Source organism: Erinaceus europaeus, chromosome 15 (assembly GCF_950295315.1).
Source record: "Erinaceus europaeus chromosome 15, mEriEur2.1, whole genome shotgun sequence".
In the NCBI taxonomy this organism is placed as follows: domain Eukaryota; kingdom Metazoa; phylum Chordata; class Mammalia; order Eulipotyphla; family Erinaceidae; genus Erinaceus; species Erinaceus europaeus.
The window spans coordinates 4077283-4096394 of NC_080176.1; the positions used below are offsets into that span (position 1 = coordinate 4077283).

Consider the following 19112-nt stretch of genomic DNA (forward strand, 5'->3'; position numbering starts at 1 on the left):
TCTGCCCCTAATTGTTGCTTGTCCAATGGAGGGGGACTGGACACCCCCCATGATGCACCAGGCGCTGCTCTGACCAGCCTCTTCGCAGTCTCCCCTGTCAGGCCCCTCCCCCAGACTACCACCTCATTCTTGTTTCTTTTTTTTATTTATTTTTAAACCAGAGCACTGCTCAGCTCTGGCTTATGGTGATTGAACAGGGGATTGAACCTGGGACTTTTGAGCCTCAGGCATGAGAGTCTCTTTGCATAACCATTATGCTATTTACCCCTGCTCTTCCTTGTTTCTTAAACAAACTGTACCCCCCTCCCCTGCCACGGGGCCTTTGCACAAGCAGCTGTTTCTGCCTGGAGCTCTCTTGGGACCCAGTGCACTCTTCCTCAGCAGGGTCATAGGGACACCCCTCCCTAGTGGCCACTACAGCTCCATCTCACTGCCTCTTGTGGCCTGTTCCCGTAACTTTTCCCCTCCAAAGGGTGTTCTGGGGGCCTGTCTGTCTGTGAGCTCCTTGGGACTCTAGCATTCTCACCCACCAAGCTGAGGGCCAGGCAACAGCCAGCTCACAAATAATAAATGATGGTGAATGAATGAATGAATGAGTCAGTGCCAGCCCTGCACGAGCCACTGCAGGGCCCTATGTCTGGCCTCCTTGGGGAGCCAGCAGCAGCGTGGGGGGCCCCAGGTGACACATACATTGTCCCCCTCCCCCACAGTGGGCGGGCAGGGTCAGGAGGGCTCAGGGCCCACACCCTACAGCCCCAGGTAATTAGAGCCGCCTTAGTCACAGGTGGCCAGCCCAGGGCAGCCAGGAAACTGTGGCAACAGAGCCCTGCCTGCTCCCAGCCCACTGTGGCCACTGTGGGCAGGCAGGGGTGGGCGGCCTGGAGAAGGGGCAGCAGCTGCCACAGCTGGTGACCTCTGACCTCTGGGCCACAGCAAGGACAGGGCTCTGTTTTGAAGTGGGGTCCAGGGACAGGAGACAGACCCAGAGCAAGATGCAGAGCACAGGGGCTCCTGCCTGAGGGACCCTCACCCAAGAGCCCCTGGGCCTGGGAGGCAGCACTCAGAGTGTGTGTTTGGGGCCACCCAGCTCACCTCCAACAAGGCTGGGGGGTAGCCGCTAAGCGGAGTGGCTCTGCGGGCTCCAGCCTCCCCTTACGCTCCTGCCACTGCCCCTGCCCACTTTAGGGACAGGGACAGATTCCTGGAAGGGCTCCTCAACATAACTAAGGAGCTCCCAGCCCAGCCTGGGGGTTGGCACAGGGTGGCCTTCAGTGTGTGTGTGGGGGGGCAAGTCTCAAGGACCCGGGGGCAGGCAGTCACTGCCCACTCAGCCTCCAAGCTCTGGCACAGGCCTGAAGCACCTGGGCTGATGTCATAGGGGGCCCCCCACTTCCAGCACCCCGTCATCTGCCCCTGTGATGCTGCTCCTCTGGGTCCTGGGGAGGGGCCAGTAAGGTGTGTGTGTGTGTGTGTGTGTGTGTGTGTGTGTGTGTGTCTGGGGGGGGGAAGATGACAGGGACCTGAAAAGGAGATGTCTGGCCATGGTGCTGTGCTGGGTGCTGGTGGTCCAGGGAGGGCAGAGGGTCTGGTTGGATGCAGCTGGAGGGTCTCGCTCCCCTGTTCTGGTGGCATCTGGAGACACACAGGGTCATGAGACCCACCGGACTGACTGGCTGCTGGCATATTTCTCTCTGCAGATCTCTCGTGCCCCTGCTAGACCCCGACTCCGGGCTCCTGGTCCTAGCAGGAAAGGTGAGTGGGCAGTGCCTGACCCTGAACTCTCCAGGCCTAGCAGCCCCTGTCCTGAATGCCAGCTGGAATGAGCCGGCAGGGCCCCGCCCTGGTGCCACCTCTGCCGGGCTGCCTGGCTGTCCATGCCCCTGCGATCAGCATGGGAGGAGGGTGGGCAGAGCCAGGGTAGCATGGGACTCAGTACCAGACTGGCCTCCTCCTTCCTGCTCTCTCCCTGCTGGGGACACTGCCCAGCCTAGGGCTCCCCAGCCGCTGCTCTGGGAGGGGGGATCCTGGGCCTCAGGACCCTGGGGTGCTCAGTGGGGACTCCTTTCAGGGTGAGACTCAGCTGTCCTGCTATGAGGTGGTGACGCAGAAGCCGGCTCTGAGCCCAGGTAAGCCCTGCCCTTCTGCCTACGTCCTCCTGTCCCTCCCATGCCCCTTCCTGCCCTAATGTCCCCCATCTCTCCCACAGTGACCCAGTGCCTCCTGGAGCACCCCTTGCGTGGGGCTACCCTGGTGCCCAAGCGGGCGCTGTCCGTGCTGGGCTGCGAAGTGCTGCGTGTCCTGCAGCTGGGTGACATGACCATCCTGCCCATTAGTTACCACGTGCCCCGCAAGGTGGGGGGGGGCAGGCCTGAGGAGCCTGGGCCAGGGGCTGGGGGACCTGGGGAGTCTGGGCCAGGACAGGGGCCTGAGGAGTCTGGACCAGGGACTGTGGAGTCTGGAGCAGGGATTGTGGACATTGGGAAGCTTGGGCCAGGGACTGGGGGGCCGGTGGGGGGCGCTGACCTCACTGCCTACTTTGTGCCCATCTTCCCAGACCGTGGAGTTCCACGAAGACCTCTTTCCCGACACCCCCGGCTGCGTGCCAGCTGCAGACGCCCAGGCCTGGTGGGCTGGGAACAACCAGCAGGTGGGATCAGCCTCTCCAGCCGCAGGCCACCTCTGTGTGACCCACAGTGGAGTGAGCACTGACCCAGAACCCATGTCCTCCAACCCCACAGGTCCACAAGGTCAGCCTCAACCCAGCCCGCCGCTCTCAGCCTAGCTTCACGTCCTGCCTGGTGCCCCCTGTGGAGCCTGCCCCTGCCAAGCCCCAGCCTGCAGAGACCCCAGTGGGAGACTTGGACCCCAGTGTGAGTACCTGCCCACCTGCCCCCCTGTGCTGCCCCTCCGGCTGTAAGCCCTTCCCAACATCACCCCACCCACTCTTGAAGCAGAAATGGCTTTCACAGAACAGTCCGATTTTCTGGAGGCCAGTGAGTAGAGCACACATTTTGCTGTGTGTGAGGCCTGGGCTCCAACCCTGGCACCACCCAGGCACACCATAGACAGACAAGAGCTCCATGGACGCTGGGGCAGAGCTGTAGCATCTCTTGTGTCTCATAAAAACAAACTGAGGGAGTCGGGCTGTAGCGCAGCGGGTTAAGCGCAGGTGGCGCTAAGCCCAAGGACCCACATAAGCATTCCAGTTCGAGCCCCCGGCTCCCCACCTGCAGGGGGGGGGTCGCATCACAAGCGGTGAAGCAGGTCTGCAGGTGTCTGTCTTTCTCTCCCTCTCTCTGTCTTCCCCATCCCCTCTCCATTTCTCTCTGTCCTACCCAACAATGACAATAATAATAACTACAACAATAAAACAACAAGGGCAACAAAAGGGAATAAATAAAGTAAAAAAAAAAAAAAAACATAAACTGAAAACCTAGGGAGGGACTGGGGGCAGTTCACCCGGTAAGTGTATGCTTCTCTCTGTATACAGGCCTCTGGCCACCACATGGGAGCGCCATGCCCAGGGGAAGCGTCCCGAGTGGCAGAGTGAAGTTGTGGTATCTCTCTCCCTCTGTTTCTCTCTGAGACCATGGGAGGTTAAAAAAGAACAAAGTGCCCGCGGGGAATGGTGGAGTAGTGCAGGCTCCAAGCCCTGGCAAAACCCCAGCAGTGTGGAAAGCACTAAGGAGACTGGGCCAGGCTGGTGGCTCAGTGGCTAGACACCTGCCTAGTGTACACAAGTCCCTGGGTTCAATCCCCTACACCTCACAGGAGCACTTTAGACAGGGAGGTGGAGGGTAGAGCAGTGCTATGGTGCCTTTTCCTTTCGCCTCCTCATAACCCAGTTCTCTCTCAGGTAGTATAAAGCAGAGAGAGCCGGGCTGAGCAGGTAGCTCAAGGGTAAAGCACCTTGTCTGTGCAGGGCCCTGGGTTCAGATCCTGACACCTCATAAAAGTCAGTCCTGGGGCCGGGTGGTGGTGCACCTGGTTGAGTGCACATATTACAATGCACAAGGACCCAGGTTCAATTCCCTGGTCCTCACCTGCGGGGGGGAAAGCTTCCCAAGTGGTGAAGCAGGGTTGCAGGTGTCTCTGTCTCTCTCCATCTCTATCACCCCCTTTCCTCTCGATTTCTACCTGTCTTTATCAAATAAACAAATAAAGATAATTTTTTAATAAGTCAGTCCTGGGGGGGTCAGGTGGCAGCACTGTAGGTTAAGTGCACATATGGCATGAAGCGCAAGGACCAGCACAAGGATCCCAGTTCGAGCCCCCGGCTCCCCACCTGCAGGGGGGTAGCTTCACAAGCGATGAAGCAGGTCTACAGGTGTCTATCTCCCTCTGTCTGTCTTCCCCTCCTCTCTCAATTTCTCTCTGTCCTATCCAACAATAATAACAACAACAAGGGCAGCAACATGGGAAAAATGGCCTCCAGGAGCAGTGGATTCATTGTGCAGGCACCAAGCCCCAGCGATAACCCTGGTGGTAAAAAAAAAAAAAAGTCAGTCTGGGGTTCAGACTTCTCTTGAGACGCCAGTACGTCTTCACACTCGGGGCCCAGCCTCCCTGAGCTGTGCGACCAACTCCCCTGCCTCAGAAGCTCAATTTACCCTCACGTCACCAGGGCTGTCCAGAGTCAGGTTGAGTGTAGGGGGCTTGCTGCTGACCCCTGCCTCTCCCCAGGAGGGCTTCTCGACCCCCAGCTCCCTGGCCTCACCCTCCACGCCCTCCAGCCTGGGGCCCTCGCTCTCCAGCACCAGCGGCCTCGGCACCAGCTCCAGCCAGAGGTCACTGCACAGCCTGCTGGGTGAGCAGGGGTGCCCTGCCCTCCCTGTACCCCACTCAGCCCCTTCTGGGTCCCCAAACCATCTTCCTCTAGGCTCCAGCCTGATCTCCTCTGAACCCCACCCTATGACCTACCAGCCCAGACCCTCAGGGACCCCCAAACCCGCCCCCTCGCCCTCCTGTACCTCAGCCCTGTCCCTGCCCCTCACCCCGGGAATCTGCAGTATGGCCTGCACCCCAGTCCTGGCCCCTCTAGTGGGCCCCCTGTGGGGTCCTCACTCCACCCTAAGAGTGGGGCTGGCTGATTCCCTGGTTTCCATGGAGAGACCTGCAGTCTCCCTCCCACCTGCTATTCCTGAGGAGTCTACTGCCTGGGGCCAGCAGGGATCCAGATGGGAGGGGGCCTCCTCATGGGCCTCACCCCCCCCCCGCCCCCACCGCCCACCAGGCCCCAGCTCCAAGTTCCGGCACGCTCAGGGCAGCGTCTTGCACCGCGACACCCACATCACCAACCTCAAGGGCCTCAATCTCACCACGCCTGGCGAGAGTGACGGCTTCTGCGCCAACCAGCTGCGCGTGGCCGTGCCCCTGCTGAGCAGCGGGGGGCAGGTGGCCGTGCTGGAGGTGAGGGCCTGTTTGAGGTAGGGGCGCCACTCTGCCACCCTCCCCCCCCCCCGTTTTCACACAGCTGTGTGCGTGGTGGAGTGAGACACAAACCTGAGCTCCTGCCGTGGTGCCACGCTGCCCCCTTCACTTCCTGGGGCCAAGTGGGGGCCGCTTGAGGCACAGGGGGTGCAGGGGCTGAGAGCTGGGGGGGCAGCTGCAGGCTGGGATGCAGTCCTGGTCCCCAGTCCTCAAGAGCCTCCTCCCACAGCTGCGGAAGCCTGGCCGCCTGCCCGACACGTCACTGCCCACGCTGCAGAATGGGGCAGCTGTCACCGACCTGGCCTGGGACCCCTTCGACCCCCAGCGCCTTGCCGTGGGTAAGGGGGGATGACAGGCGGTGACTGGGAGTGGGGGGCAGCGGCCCTGCATCACCAGCCTGTGCTCTCTGCAGCCGCGGAGGACGCCCGAATCCGGCTGTGGCGGGTGCCCCTGGAGGGGCTGCAGGAGGTGCTGACCATGCCTGAGGCCGTGCTCACAGGTCGGCAGGGGGCGGGGGGCGGGGGGGCTGGGGGCTGAGGGCTGGGGCTGGCCTCACCCCTCCACGCCTTTCTCTCCGCAGGCCACACAGAGAAGATCTACTCTGTGCGCTTCCATCCCCGGGCGGCCGATGTGCTGGCCTCCTCCTCCTATGACCTGACCATCCGCATCTGGGATCTGCGGGTGGGGGCCGAGCGGCTGAGGCTGCAGGGCCACCAGGATCAGGTGAGTTATTGTGGGGGCGGCCCCCAGCCCCCACAGCAGGCCCAGCCCTCATGCCCTCCTCCCCCACCCCCAGATCTTCAGCCTGGCATGGAGTCCCGACGGGCAGCAGCTGGCCACGGTCTGCAAGGACGGGCACGTGCGGGTCTATGAGCCCCGGGGCGGCCCTGAGCCCGTGCAGGTGAGCAGGGGTGGGGTGGGGTGGGGGGCTGGCAGGACCCAGTAGGGGTGCCTGGCAGTGCCTCATGTGCTTCATCCTGACAGGAGGGCCCAGGGCCCGAGGGGGCGCGTGGAGCCCGCGTGGTCTGGGTGTGTGATGGCCACTGTCTGCTGGTATCTGGCTTTGACAGGTGAGACTTGGGCCACCGTCTCCTTCCCCCAGGGTCAGCCCTGTGTCCCCTCCACTCCCGACACACACAGCTGCCAGGTGTGCTGAACTGTCACCACCTCTCCCTTACTGAGTGGATGGATAGATGGATGGAAAGAAAGAAGGGAGGGGGGAACAGTGAGTCCCCAGGGCTGTGTGGGCTGAATGCTGGAAGCCAGGACAGGCCCCAGGATGAGGCCTTTGGCTCTTCAGAGCGGGGGTCATGGAGGGCACCTGAGAGAGGTGAGGTGTCATCGGCCCTGGGTCACAGAAGGGCTGCTCAGCAGGGACCTGAAGGCCGGGCAGCCGACCACCATGCATTCACCCCGAGGTGACCCTGGGGGAAGGAACGCACACTGTGGCCACGGTGCCACCATAGGTGCAGGGCCAGGACCTCCCTGGCCAGGAAGGTGGGGCAGCTGAGCTCAGGCCGGGCCAGGCCAGTGCAGACGGAACACAGAGTTGGAGACGCCGAGCCTGCCCCACCGTGCACAGCCAGAGACCTTCTGGAGCCCTTGCTCTGCCTCACAGCCCCCAAGTCTTGAAGCCTGAGAGGGTTATAGCGGGTAGGATATCCAATGTGGAGCTTGCAGCTCCCTGAGTTCAGTCTCCAGAGCACTCTGGTCCTGTGTGTGTGTGCTTAGTATACATCAGACAAATAATTTTTTTAATTTATGTATTAGATGAGACAGAGAAATTGAGAGTGGAGGGGGATACAGAGAGGGGAGGAGACAGAGACACCTGTAGCCCTGCTTCACCCCTCGTGAAGCTTTCTCCCTACAGATGAGGAGAACAAATAAAGTCTTTAATAAAATAATAAACCGGCAGGAGTTGGGCGGTAGCACAGCGGGTTAAGTGCACAGGTGGCGAAAAGCACAAGGACCAACGTAAGGATCCCGGTTCGAGCCCCCGGCTCCCCACCTACAGGGGAATCACTTCACAGGTCTGCAGGTGTCTCTTTCTCTCCCTCTCTGTCTTCCCCTCCTCTCTCCATTTCTCTCTGTCCTATCCAATAACAACAATAACTACAACAATAATAAAAAAACCAAGGACAACAAAAGGAAATAAACAAATAAAATAATAAACTGGCCAGGTAGTGGTTGAGTGCACATGCTACAATGCTTAAGAACCAAGGTTCAACCCCTCAGTCCCCACCTGCAGGGGGAAAGCTTTGCAAGTGGTGAAGCAGTGATGCAGGTGTCTGTGTCTCTTTGCTGTCTCCCCCATCCCTCCCAATTTCTCTGTCTCTTTCCACCTACACACACACACACACACACACACACACACACACACACGTATGTCAAACAAAAAACAATAAACAGCTGGCTGTCTCCCCTGCCCACACCCTCCAGCCGGAGTGAGCGCCAGCTGCTCCTGTACTCAGTGGAGGCACTGGCAGGGGGCCCCTTGGCGGTGCTGGGGCTCGACGTGGCGCCCTCCACGCTGCTGCCCAGCTACGACCCAGACACGGGCCTGGTGCTGCTCACGGGCAAGGTGGGCCGGGCACAGGGCATGGGTGGGGGTCGGGGGGCAGGCAGGAAGCACCAGTGACCACCTCTCTCCCCCACCTACTGCCCCCCAGGGGGACACCCGAGTGTTCCTGTATGAGCTCCTCCCGGAGGCCCCTTTCTTCCTGGAGTGCAACAGCTTCGTCACCTCGGACCCCCACAAGGTGAGTCTAGCGGGTTCGTCCCTCTGCTGGGACCATGGTGCTGCCCCACCCCCTGGTGGCCACTCCAGGAAGTGCAACAGCCCGGAGCTCAGCCAGCTTGGGGGTTGGGGGTGAAGAAGCTGGGTGTTGAACTCAGCCTTTAACAAACGATCAGGGACAGGATGGTGGCTTAGCAGGTAGAGTGCACACTCTGTCAAGAGCAAGACCCTGGGTTCTATCCCTGCACCACCTGGGAGCACCATGAACAGCACTGGAGGAGGGGAGGTGTGTGTCTCTCCCTCCTTGAAAGCAAACAAGCCAGCAGAAGCCAATGGATACTCTGTCATTTGTTGATTGCTGTCCCCAATTTCACTGCTGCCTATGCTGCTGAAGCCACTGACATCTGTGGGTGGCAGTGCCACATGAGGGAGCCAGTTGGGGTCACATGGGTGGCGGGACTCGGCCTCATGCTGCTTTTCACACTGGAGAAAGAAGCAAAGCTGCAGGCTAGGTCGCCCCTCCCCTGCAGCCATGTCCAGCACCCAGTGTGCAGCTCCCCGAGGGAGCGAGCACACCCACTGCCAGCCCCAGCTCCTGCCCCCTCACCCTCAGGGCTTCGTCCTCCTGCCCAAGAGGGAGTGCGACGTGCGGGAAGTGGAGTTTGCGAGGGGTCTGCGGCTCCGCCAGACCTCCCTGGAGCCTGTGGCTTTCCGGCTTCCACGAGTCAGGGTGAGCGGCCCGGCCTGAGGGCTTCCGGTCAGCCTGGCCCTATCCCCAGGCTGCCCAGTGCACCTTCCTCCATGAGGTTCTGAAACTCCTGGGAACACCTTGGGGATGGGAAGTCCTCCGGTCAGCACCTCACGTCAGCCCCCAACCCTTGCAGAAAGAGTTCTTCCAGGACGACGTGTTTCCTGACACAGCTGTGAGCTGGGAGCCGCTCCTCAGTGCCCAGGCCTGGCTGGGAGGCGCCAACGGGCAGCCCCGGTTCCTCAGCCTGCAGCCCCCCGACATGACCCCAGGTGTGGTGAGGGGTTTGTAGGGGTGCTAGAAGGAAGGGCAGAAGGCTCAGTTGGCACATGGGAAGATCTGGCACATTCAAGGGTGGCATGCTGTAATCCCCCGTATGCCTACCATGCATACATGTGCACACACACTCTCTCTCACACTTAGCCTGCTCTCTGTAACCCCCGTATGCCCACCATGCATACATGTGCCCCCCCCTCTCTCTCTCACACACACACACACACACACACACACTTAGCCTGCTCTCTGTAACCCCCCATATGCCCACCATGCATACATATGCGCACACACTCTCTCTCTCTCTCACACACACACACACACACACACACTTAGCCTGCTCTCTGTAATCCCCATATGCCCACCATGCATACATATGCACACACACTCTCTCTCTCTCTCACACACACACTTAGCCTGCTCTCTGGGGAAGACCTGGGAGGAGAGGGGATAAGTAGCCATGGGATCCCAGAAGGGCTGGACCAGGAGCCCTGCACAGGGACCCCTCTAATACCTGCCCCTACATCCCTCCCACAGTGAGCCAGGCCCCCCGGGAGGCCCCTGCGCGGAGGGCACCCTCCTCCACCCTCTACCTGGAGGAGAAGTCAGACCAGCAGAAGAAAGAGGAGGTAGGGTAGGCGAGGGGAAAAGGCTGACTGTGGGGCCAGGCCTGAGAAGGCCTTTCAGTACCATCCCACCCCCTCAGGGGTCCATGCTCTCAGACAGACAGTGGGAAGGGGCTCTCAGGGGTCCCAAACTGCTGCTGGAGCTCTGGGCCAGAAGGACACCACCTGTCAGGCCCAGCCGACTGGAACCAGAGGACCTGTGCCCCGTTGGATTTTCAAATATTTTAATTCATTTACTTATTTTGCATCGAGACAGTTTTTTTTTCTCTTTTTTTCACCAGAGCACTGCTCAGCTCTGGCTTGTGGTCGTGCGGGGGGTTGAACCTGGGACTTCGGAGCCTCAGGCATCAGTCTCTTTGCACAACCATTATGCTGTCTACCCCTGCCCTCGTGACAGAAATTGAGAGGGGAAGAGAGATAGAAGGGGAAAGAGACAAGACACCTGCAGCCCTGCTTCACTGCACGTTAAGACTCCCCCTGCAGGTGTGGACCAGGGGTTTGAACCTGGGTCTTTGTGTATCACCACCCAGTCCGTAAATTTTTAATAATTTATTCACTTTTTAAAAAGATGGAAATTGAGAGGGAGAGAGATGGATACACCTGCAACACTGCTTCACTGCTTGTGAAGCTTTCCCCTCTGCAGGTGGGGACCAAGGTTTCAACCTGGGTCCCTGTGCCCTGAAGTACACTACAATCCAGCTAGGCCCCAGCTTCCAGCTCTGTCCACAGGCCTTGCTTGCTCAGTGAAAACCCTCAAGGCCAGGGCTCTCAGGGACATGACTGCCTCGAGCTGGGCAGGCTAGAAATTCCGGATATGACACTAGCAGACAGAGGTCCTCTGCCCACCCTCCTTCCTGTGCCCTCCCCAGCTGCTGAGTGCCATGGTGGCGAAGCTGGGCAACCGTGAGGACCCACTGCCCCAGGACTCCTTCGAAGGCGTGGACGAGGACGAGTGGGTGAGTGGCAGAGCCCCTGCCTCCCGCCCGCCCCTCAGACTGCGCCTGCACCACCAGCTCCAGCCGGGGCTCCTGGCTCCCTCCACAGCCATGGCCTGGTCTGTCTCCCCAGGACTAGCCTGCCCACCAGCCAAGCCACCTGCCACCGCCCAGAATCACCCAGCGCCCCGCACACCTCACACGCCACCCTCCAAAGCCCTGGCTTCCTGCGGCCTTTCATTTCATGGCCTTGGGGCCCGTGGCTCTCCTGGGCATCACCTGCACTGCTTTCTCAGGAACCTGCTGCATCTCCTCACTGCCTGCTAGCATGTGGTGCCGGGGGCAGGGTCCCGGCCCTGGGCAGGTCCCAGCAGCTCCTTCGGTTATGTTCTATCCTGCCCACTCCCCACTTCTGGTCAAGGGCCTTGGGGGCTGGCCCCCCACCAGGCCTTCTGGCACTCTCCCAGGCTGAATACAGGAAGGGGGGGGGCATCACCAAGCCGCTGGCCCGGCCCTAGGTGCAAGCACTTGCGCACGTGGATGTTTTCAGCAATTAAACTTTTTTAAACTGGCCACCTCTTGTGCAGCCGTGGTATCTGGGTTGGCAGGCAGAGGAGGGGACAGGCAGGGATGGGCAGGGACAGGATGGGCAGCCCTTGTCCTCTCCCTCACTGTGCTACTGAGCTCTGAGGGAAGAGAGCAGGGGAGTCACTTTACAAGCGGTGAAGCAGGTCTGCAGGTGTCTATCTTTCTCTCCCCCTCTCTGTCTTCCCCTCCCCTCCTCTCTCCATTTCTCTCTGTCCTATCTAACAATGACGACATCAATAACAACAAGAACTACAACAACAATGAAAAACAACAAGGGCAACAAAAGGGAAAATAAATAACATGTTTTTAAAAAAATAGAAGATGAAAGGAAGAGAGGGAGCAGCATCACTTGCTTCACCAGTCAACAAGTTTCCTTTTTCCATGGTGCTCCTGTGTGGTGGCTGGGGACTCAGCTCAGGCCCCCAACATGGTAAAGTGTGGGCTCTACCAGGTGCATGTCTTTTAGTCTCAAAAATCGACAAAATCCAGGGAAGACCAGCTGAGGAGCTACAGCTCAGCCTGTAGTGCACTGAACTTGCATGCCTGAGGCTCCCATGAAATCCCTGACACAGGGATGCTCTGGATTCTCTCGTGAAGCTTGTAGGTAACAAAAACATCTGTATTAAAAATCATGGCCTAAGGGCGGGGGAGACAGCATAATGGTTATGCAAAGAGACTCTCCTGCCTAAGGCTCCAAAGTCCCAGGTTCAATCCCCTGCACCACCATAAGCCAGAGCTGAGCAGTGCACTGGTGCTTCTCTCTGTACCTCTCTCAAAAATAAATAAATAAATAAAAATTATGGCCTGCATCCCAGAAGGTGGTACAGTGACTAGAGTGTTGGACTTAAATACATAAGGTCCTGGGAGCCGGGCGGTAGTGCAGTGGGTTAAAAGCACATAACTAAGGGCAAGGACCAGAACAAGGATCCTAGTTTGAGTCCCGGCTCCCCACCTACAGAGAATAGCTTCACAAGCGGTGAAGCAGGCCTGCAGGTGTCTATCTCTCCCCCTTTCTGTTTTCCCCTCCTCCTCTCTCAATTTCTCTCTGTTCTATCCAACAACAACAACATCAATGGCAACAATAACAATAATGACAAGGGCAACAAAAAGTGGGGGGGTGGTCTCCAGGAGCAGTGGATTTGTAGTGCAGGCACCAAGCCCCATCAATAACCCTGAAGGCAAAAAAAAAAAAAAAAAAGGCGGAGAATCAGTCTGGCACATGCAATATCAGAGACTGAATTCAAGACCTTAACGCTTGAGAGTTCAACACCTTAGCCACTACACCACCTCCCAGGCCACCCATAAATAAGTCTTAAAAAAAAAAAATCCAGTGGGCTGGGATATGACACTGTGGATAGGGTGTTTTATTCTCAAGCACGAGGTCCCAGGTTCAGTCTCCAGCACTGCAAGTGCCAGAGTAATTGGTTCTCTTGCCCTCCTTTCTTTCTCATACAATAAATATAAATTTGTGTCCTGGGAGGTGGCATCCTGGTAGAGCTTAGACTTCCAAGCATGAGTTCCCAGGTTTGATCCCCAGCATCACATATGCAAGAGTTAGTTCTACTCTGACCTCTCACCTAGTCCTTATCTCATTAAATGAACAGATAAATCTAATATAACAGGAAGTTCCATTGCTGTGTCTCCCTTAATTTTTTTAGGGTGGGGAAGACAGCATACTGGTTTTGTGAAGACTTTCACACCTGAGGCCCCTAAATCACAGGTTCAACCCCCCCACACACACACATCAGCATAAACCACAGCTGAGCAGTGCTCTGATAAGAGAATCTAATAATGGTTATGCAAAGAGCCCTCATGCCTGAGACTCCAAAGTCCCAGGTTCAATCCCCTGCACCACCATAAGCCAGAGCTGAGCAGTGCTCTGGTAAGAAAGAAGGGATGGAGGGAGGAAGAGGTGGTTGGCCTTTGCACAGCGAGTTAAGTGCGCAGATGTCGCAAAGCACAAGGACCGGTGTAAGGATCCCGGTTCGAGCCCCAGGCTCTCCACCTGCAGGCTCTCCACTGGCAGGGGGGTCGCTTTGCAAGTGGTGAAGCAGGTTTGCAGGTGTCTATTTGTTTTCTCTCCCCCTCTCTTGTCTTCCCCTCCTATGTCCATTTCTCCCTGTCCTATCCAACAACCGACTGCAATAACAACAACAATAATAAACAAGGGCAACAAAAGGGGAAAGTTGGCCTCCAGGAGCAGTGGATTCGTGATTCGTAGTGCAGGCACCGAGCCCCAGCAATAACCCTAGAGGCAGGGGGAAAAAAGGAAGGAAGAAAGAAACTTAATTCATTCGTTCACAGCATCCAGGGAAGAACCAGCCCCTGCCCTGAGCCGACAGACCTCTGGGCGCCCGCTCACGTGGGCTACAGAGCGGGGACCTCCCATCTCCTTCCCCCAATTGGGGCCACGCCCCTTACACGACGGGGCCACGCCCACCCCATACGTCATCACCGTCATCACACCCCGTCTGTTGGACCGATGCAGTGCGCATGCCTACTGCGCAGCGCATGCGCGCTCCTCAGCTTCGTGACCTCTGACCCGCCGGCCGCCCTTGAGTCGGTATCGTGGGGCGGGAAGTCGGGCGCGCGCCCCGGAGGCTGAGCGGCCGTCATGGTGAGACCTGAGGGCTGCTGCCCGGGGTGGAGAGCCCGTCGGGGGCGCGGGCGGCGGAGGGTGTCGCAGCCCAGGTGGGGGAGCCCCTCGGCGGTGCCGTCCGGTCCTGGATCGGGGCGGGGGGCGCGGCGCCCCGGCGCCTTCGCTGTGTCCGTCCCGGTGTCTGTGGTCGCGGCGGCGTGGACGCCCCGGAGACCCCTCGCCGCTGCCCTTCCCGGGCTGGAGCCGGAGGAGGCCGTGTGCCCAGGCAGGGAGCAGGGCTTCGGCTAAAAGAAGCCGGTGACACCGTGTGTGTGTGTGTGTGTGTGTGTGTGTGTGTGGGAGGGGGGCTTTGCACATGGACGATGTCAGCACTCCAGGCTGCTGCCTCTGCCCCTGCCCCTGCCCCTGCCTCGGGGTGGTGCGGGGGGACTGAAGCCAGGACCTCTGGTGTCTCAGGCATGGAAGTCTTTCGGCATAAACATTATGCGACCTTCCCAGCCCTGGGCCGCTTGCCTTTCTTCCTTCCTTCCTTTCTTTTTTCTAAATATTTACTTGTTGCTATTGCTGTCATTGTCGTTGGATAGGACAGAGAGGGGAAGACAGAGAGGGGGAGAGAAAGACAGACACCTGCAGACCTGCTTCACCGCCTGGGAAGCGACTCCCCTGCAGGTGGGGAGCCGGGGGCTCGAACCGGGATCCTTCCGCCGGTCCCTGCGCTTTGTGCCACTTGCGCTTAACCCGCTGCGCCACCACCCGACTCCCATTTCTTTCTTTTTTACCAGAGCACTAGCTCAGTTCTGGCTTATGGGTTGCGGGGAATTGAACCCGGGACCTTCAAGCCTCTGATATGGGAGTCTGTTTCCATAACCATTATGCTATCTCCCCCGCCCATCGAAGCCACTTTTCTTCTTTTTTTTTAGATTTTATTTATTTATGAGAAAGATAGGAGGAGAGAGAACCAAACATGACTCTGGCACATGTGCTGCCGGGGGTCGAACTCGGGACCTCATGCTTGAGAGTCCAAAGCTTTACCACTGTGCCACCTCCCGGACCACTGAGGCCGCTTTTCTAATGTTATGCTTTAAAAGCTTTTTTTTTTTTTTTTTGGAGGGGTTTGTCACTCGGACTTCTCCACTCTGGGATGGCTTTTTCAGACGTAGAGAGACACACAGGCAGAGGGAGAGTTTGAGGCCACAGCAACAAACCTTCCTCTGGTGCTGTGGGGGCTGGGCTGCACACGTGGCCCTTTCGCTGGCCGCAGATGCCACAGCACCAGAGCTCCCCGTAGTGCCGCCGCACCTCGTGTGGTGCCAGGCTCGGACCTGGGCTGCGGGCATGGCGGGGCACACGCCCTACCTGGTGAGCTTTCTCTCTGGCCCGAGCCAGCCCCAGGGGAGGTGTCACTAGGCTCATGGGGACGGGCTGAGCAAAGTCTTGAAGGACTTTTGGGTTTTGAGTGTCACCTTCAGGGGAGAGAGATTCCAGGTGGATGGGTTTGTAGCTTTTTGGAGAGGGCTGATGGAAAGGTTCTGCAACAAGTGTTGACAGATACACAGTTCGGAGGATGTGTGATCTGTTTGAACTGAGGGCTGTGGAGATCCTGAGACTAGATGCAGGAGGGGTCAGCCAGGTGCCGTGTGGAGGGAGCTGGGCGGAGATGAAAATCGGGTGTTTTCTGTCAGAAGGCTGGACACGCCAAGCCGGGGGTGTCTGCAGTGTGGACTGTTGGGGGTGACCAGAGCCCTCCTTGTGCAGAGGGAGCAGGGGAACGCCCGTCCCCCCATGCACACATGCACCTACCTGGGAGCCTAGAGTTTACGAGACCTTAGCACTGGCCGGAGCAGAGGTGGCAGTGAATGTCCCATCCAGATGCACACCAGGGCCCAGGGCAGGTGACCCTGAATGGCTGCTGATACTTGGTGACCCCCCCCCCCGTCCCCCCAGCCCCATGGCCGTGGACCATGCGCAGCAAGTAAGGCCCCCTCCTTTCTCCGTGTGTCCTGCAGAAAGGCGGAGGCTCTGCTCTCTGTCCACCAGCCCCGGAGCTGTGCCTTGGAGGGAGTGTGGCCCTATCCTGTGGCCAGCCCTTTGGTGCTCTTGGCGTGAGTGCTCCCTGTGCCACTGCAGGCCTGTGCCCCAGCCTCAGGGCTCTGGGCCAGCCTGCTCCCCTGATGAAGAAGCTGTGCGCCCAGGCGCGGTGTCCTGCGGCCCTGACTTCTGCCCTCTGACTACAGCTTAGTCCGAGTTGGTCACCGAGTCAGCTGATCACTCTTGCCTAAGCCCCATTGTCAGTCAGTGGACTGTGAGGTGTCCTGAGCCTTTCTGGGAGAGCCCTCAGGTGGTGACTGGCTAACCTGACCGGCTGCGCTAGTCACAGCTGGCAGAGCTCAGTCCCGTGACTGCTCAGCACTCATCACAGCTGGCCCTCAGTGGGCCTCTGGAGCTGAATGGCGTCTGAGAGGCTTGGCTGCACCCTTGCTTTCAGCCTGTTCAGCACCAGACAGAACCCACCTTAAAGCAGATACCTCTGAGCAGCTCTGGCTAGTCCTGCTGCTGCCTGTCTCTTTCCACTTGGTTCTAGGTGCATTGCCTCCTGAGGGCGTGACAGCTCTCTTGAGAGGAGAGTATCTTGCTCTCCACTTGCAGATAAGCAAACCGAGGTTCCAGAGGTTGAGTGCTTTGCCCAGGGCATAACTAGCAGGAGGCAAAGCGGGGGCTCCTAGCTGTCGGCCTGGCTCTGCAGCCACCCTCCTCCCCACTCCCTGAGTGCAGCCAGCTCCGCGGTGTCTCCCTGAGCTATGGTTTGGGGGGTGCAGCCTGCTAACCAGGCGTCTGCTCTACCCACAGGCCAGGTACCTGGCCCAGATCATCGTGATGGGGGCACAGGTGGTGGGCAGGGCCTTCGCGCGCGCCCTGCGGGAAGAGTTCGCAGGTAAGCTGTGGGGACTCCCTCCCAGACTCTGTTCTGAGCTCCTCTTGGGCCAGTTGTGACTGCAAGGACCCTTTGAGCCGTGGTGGCCTGGGGCACTTCCCTGGTGGGGCCAGCGCTGCATTTAGAGATTGAGCCCAGAGGAGGGAGACCTGAGGAGGGCAGCATCCAGGCAGGAGCCAGCAGACAGGCCTGCCTGCCCCTTTTTGTAAATAAAGTTTTTTTTTTTAATTTTATTTATTTATTCCCCTTTTGTTGCCCTTGTTGTTTTATTGTTGTAGTTATTATCGATGTCGTTGTTGGATAGGACAGAGAGAAATGGAGAGAGGAGGGGAAGACAGAGAGGGGGAGAGAAAGACAGACACCTGCAGACCTGCTTCACCACCTGTGAAGCGACTCCCCTGCAGGTGGGGAGCCGGGGTTCGAACTGGGATCCTTATGCCAGTCCTTGAGTTTGGCACCACCTGCGCTTAACCCGCTGTGCTACCGCCCAACTCCCCCTGTAAATAAAGTTTTATTGACACAGCCATCCCTACAGCTGCTCTCAAGGCAGAACTGGGTACTTGCACATGGACTCATTGGCCTACAGAGTCCTTACTGTGACCTTTTAGAAATAGCCTGCCAGGGGCCCGGTGGTGGTGCACCTTGTAGAGCACACACATTGCAGTGCACAAGGACCCGGGTTCATGTCCCTGGTGCCCATCTGCAGGGGGAAAGCTTTGCAAGTGGTGAAGTAGTATTGCAGGTGTCTCTTTGCCTCTCTCCTTCTCTATCACCCTGTTCTCTCTTGATTTCTGGCTGTTTCTATCAAACAAAATAAAGATCATTAAAAAAATTTTAAAAAGGAAACAAATAGCCTGCCAACCACAATTCTGTTGAAAGGGAGAGTCACCAAGATACCTTGCTCTGGTGTCCGGACTAGCAGTGGGTTTGGCACAGGTATGCTGTTCCCCTTTGTAGCCTAAGGTGCCCCGACTTGCTCTGCACCCAGGAAGAGGGGCAGCTGAGATGAGAGGGCACCAGGTTTGGTGGCTGGGCCCCACCCATGTCCCCTGGGGGCAGACCTGTCCTCATCTCACTACCCAGTCTTCTGCTCCCCCTGAAGAAGCTACTCCTGAAGGAGAGGTCTCCCTGCATCGCCCTGCAGGGTGAGCGCTCCCAGGATGGCCCACCAGGGGCTCTGGGCCTCCACAGGCTGAGCACTTACCCCTCGTCCACACAGCCAGCCGGGCAGCAGCTGACGCCCGGGGTCGTGCCGGACACCAGTCTGCAGCCGCCTCCAACCTCACTGGCCTCAGCCTCCAGGAAGCCCAGCAGATTCTCAATGTCTCCAAGCTGAACCCTGAGGAAATCCAAAAGGTGAAGCCACCGGGCTGGAAGTGGGGGGCCGGGGAGAGGAGGGAGGGCCTGGCCACAGGCTACTGTGACACCCCCTTGCAGAAACCGCTCTCACGGGTTGTTTGGGGCCCAAAGCTGAGGCAGAGCAGTTGGGAGCAGTGAGCCTGCCCCCTGCTTTCCCGCATGGACGCCTGGTCACCCCGCCACTCAGGCCATGTGGCTGACATGCTGGGGAATGGGGGCCTTTTTGCTTTTCCCCCCGTCATTTCCTGGCCCCCACTTCTAAGCCAGAGCCCACACCCTCTCCCCTTGCAGAATTATCAACACCTGTTCAAGGTGAACGACAAGTCAGTAGGCGGCTCCTTCTACCTGCAGTCAAAGGTGAGTGGCCTTTGCTTCTGAGCGAGCATAGTGCTGGGGCCTCTTCAGGGGGGTCTCACTCCAGGACAGTCTGCAGCTGGCCCTCGACATGGGGCACTGCCTGCGTTACTGAGGAAGTGACATGCTCCCATGCCCCATAGTTATCGGGCTCTGGAGACAGTCCTGCAAGCTGGTGGTTAGTCCAGGCAGCCTTGACTTGGGGGCACAGGTGTTTGGGTGTTAATGGGGGCTTGTACGCCCTGCCCTGCCTCACTGCACCTCCTCCCCAGGTGGTCCGGGCAAAGGAGCGCCTGGATGAGGAGCTGAGGATCCGGGCCCAAGAGGACAGAGGGAAAGAACCCCAAACGTGACGTGGGCTCCTCCTATCACCCCACCCCCACCCACCCCTAATTTATAGCTCGCGAATAAATGCCGTTTCCCCACCTGTCACTGTGCATTTTGGGTCCTGTGGCAGGGTGGGCAGAGGTTGGACAGCGGCACCTTCTGTCCCACGACAGGATAAAGTGTGGCGTCGCCAGCAGCATGGTC

General features: G+C 58.6%; 2 protein-coding genes across 6 annotated transcripts in view; both read left to right on the forward strand.

Moving 5' to 3' along the window:
* The window catches only part of CORO7 (coronin 7), a 52139-nt gene extending 40817 nt beyond the window's left edge, over nt 1–11322 (forward strand). Inside the window, exons 10-28 of one of the 4 annotated variants that reach the window (XM_060172460.1) lie at nt 1698–1752; nt 2069–2126; nt 2207–2352; nt 2555–2647; nt 2739–2870; nt 4684–4807; nt 5234–5409; nt 5660–5768; nt 5843–5929; nt 6011–6153; nt 6227–6331; nt 6415–6500; nt 7870–8011; nt 8100–8189; nt 8781–8897; nt 9052–9187; nt 9726–9817; nt 10684–10770; nt 10859–11322. In XM_060172460.1, the coding sequence (XP_060028443.1) occupies nt 1698–1752; nt 2069–2126; nt 2207–2352; nt 2555–2647; nt 2739–2870; nt 4684–4807; nt 5234–5409; nt 5660–5768; nt 5843–5929; nt 6011–6153; nt 6227–6331; nt 6415–6500; nt 7870–8011; nt 8100–8189; nt 8781–8897; nt 9052–9187; nt 9726–9817; nt 10684–10770; nt 10859–10888 (2008 nt within the window). In that variant the 3' untranslated portion in view covers nt 10889–11322. The remainder of the gene's footprint in view (nt 1–1697; nt 1753–2068; nt 2127–2206; nt 2353–2554; nt 2648–2738; nt 2871–4683; nt 4808–5233; nt 5410–5659; nt 5769–5842; nt 5930–6010; nt 6154–6226; nt 6332–6414; nt 6501–7869; nt 8012–8099; nt 8190–8780; nt 8898–9051; nt 9188–9725; nt 9818–10683; nt 10771–10858) is intronic. The other 3 variants (XM_060172461.1, XM_060172463.1, XM_060172462.1) reach the window with 3 other exon arrangements.
* Nucleotides 11323–13800: 2478 nt separating this feature from the next.
* On the forward strand, nt 13801–19010 carry PAM16 (presequence translocase associated motor 16). Of its 2 annotated transcripts, XM_060172466.1 has the most exons (6): nt 13907–13954; nt 16784–16868; nt 17826–18013; nt 18088–18224; nt 18519–18584; nt 18854–19010. In XM_060172466.1, the coding sequence occupies exons 3-6, from the start codon at nt 17911–17913 to the stop codon at nt 18932–18934; spliced, it is 387 nt and encodes a 128-aa protein (XP_060028449.1). In that variant the 5' UTR covers nt 13907–13954; nt 16784–16868; nt 17826–17910; the 3' UTR covers nt 18935–19010. The 2 variants fall into 2 exon arrangements, with proteins under 2 accessions (XP_060028450.1, XP_060028449.1); XM_060172467.1 differs by lacking the exon at nt 17826–18013 and having other exon boundaries at nt 13801–13954.
* The last annotated feature ends 102 nt before the right edge of the window (nt 19011–19112 follow it).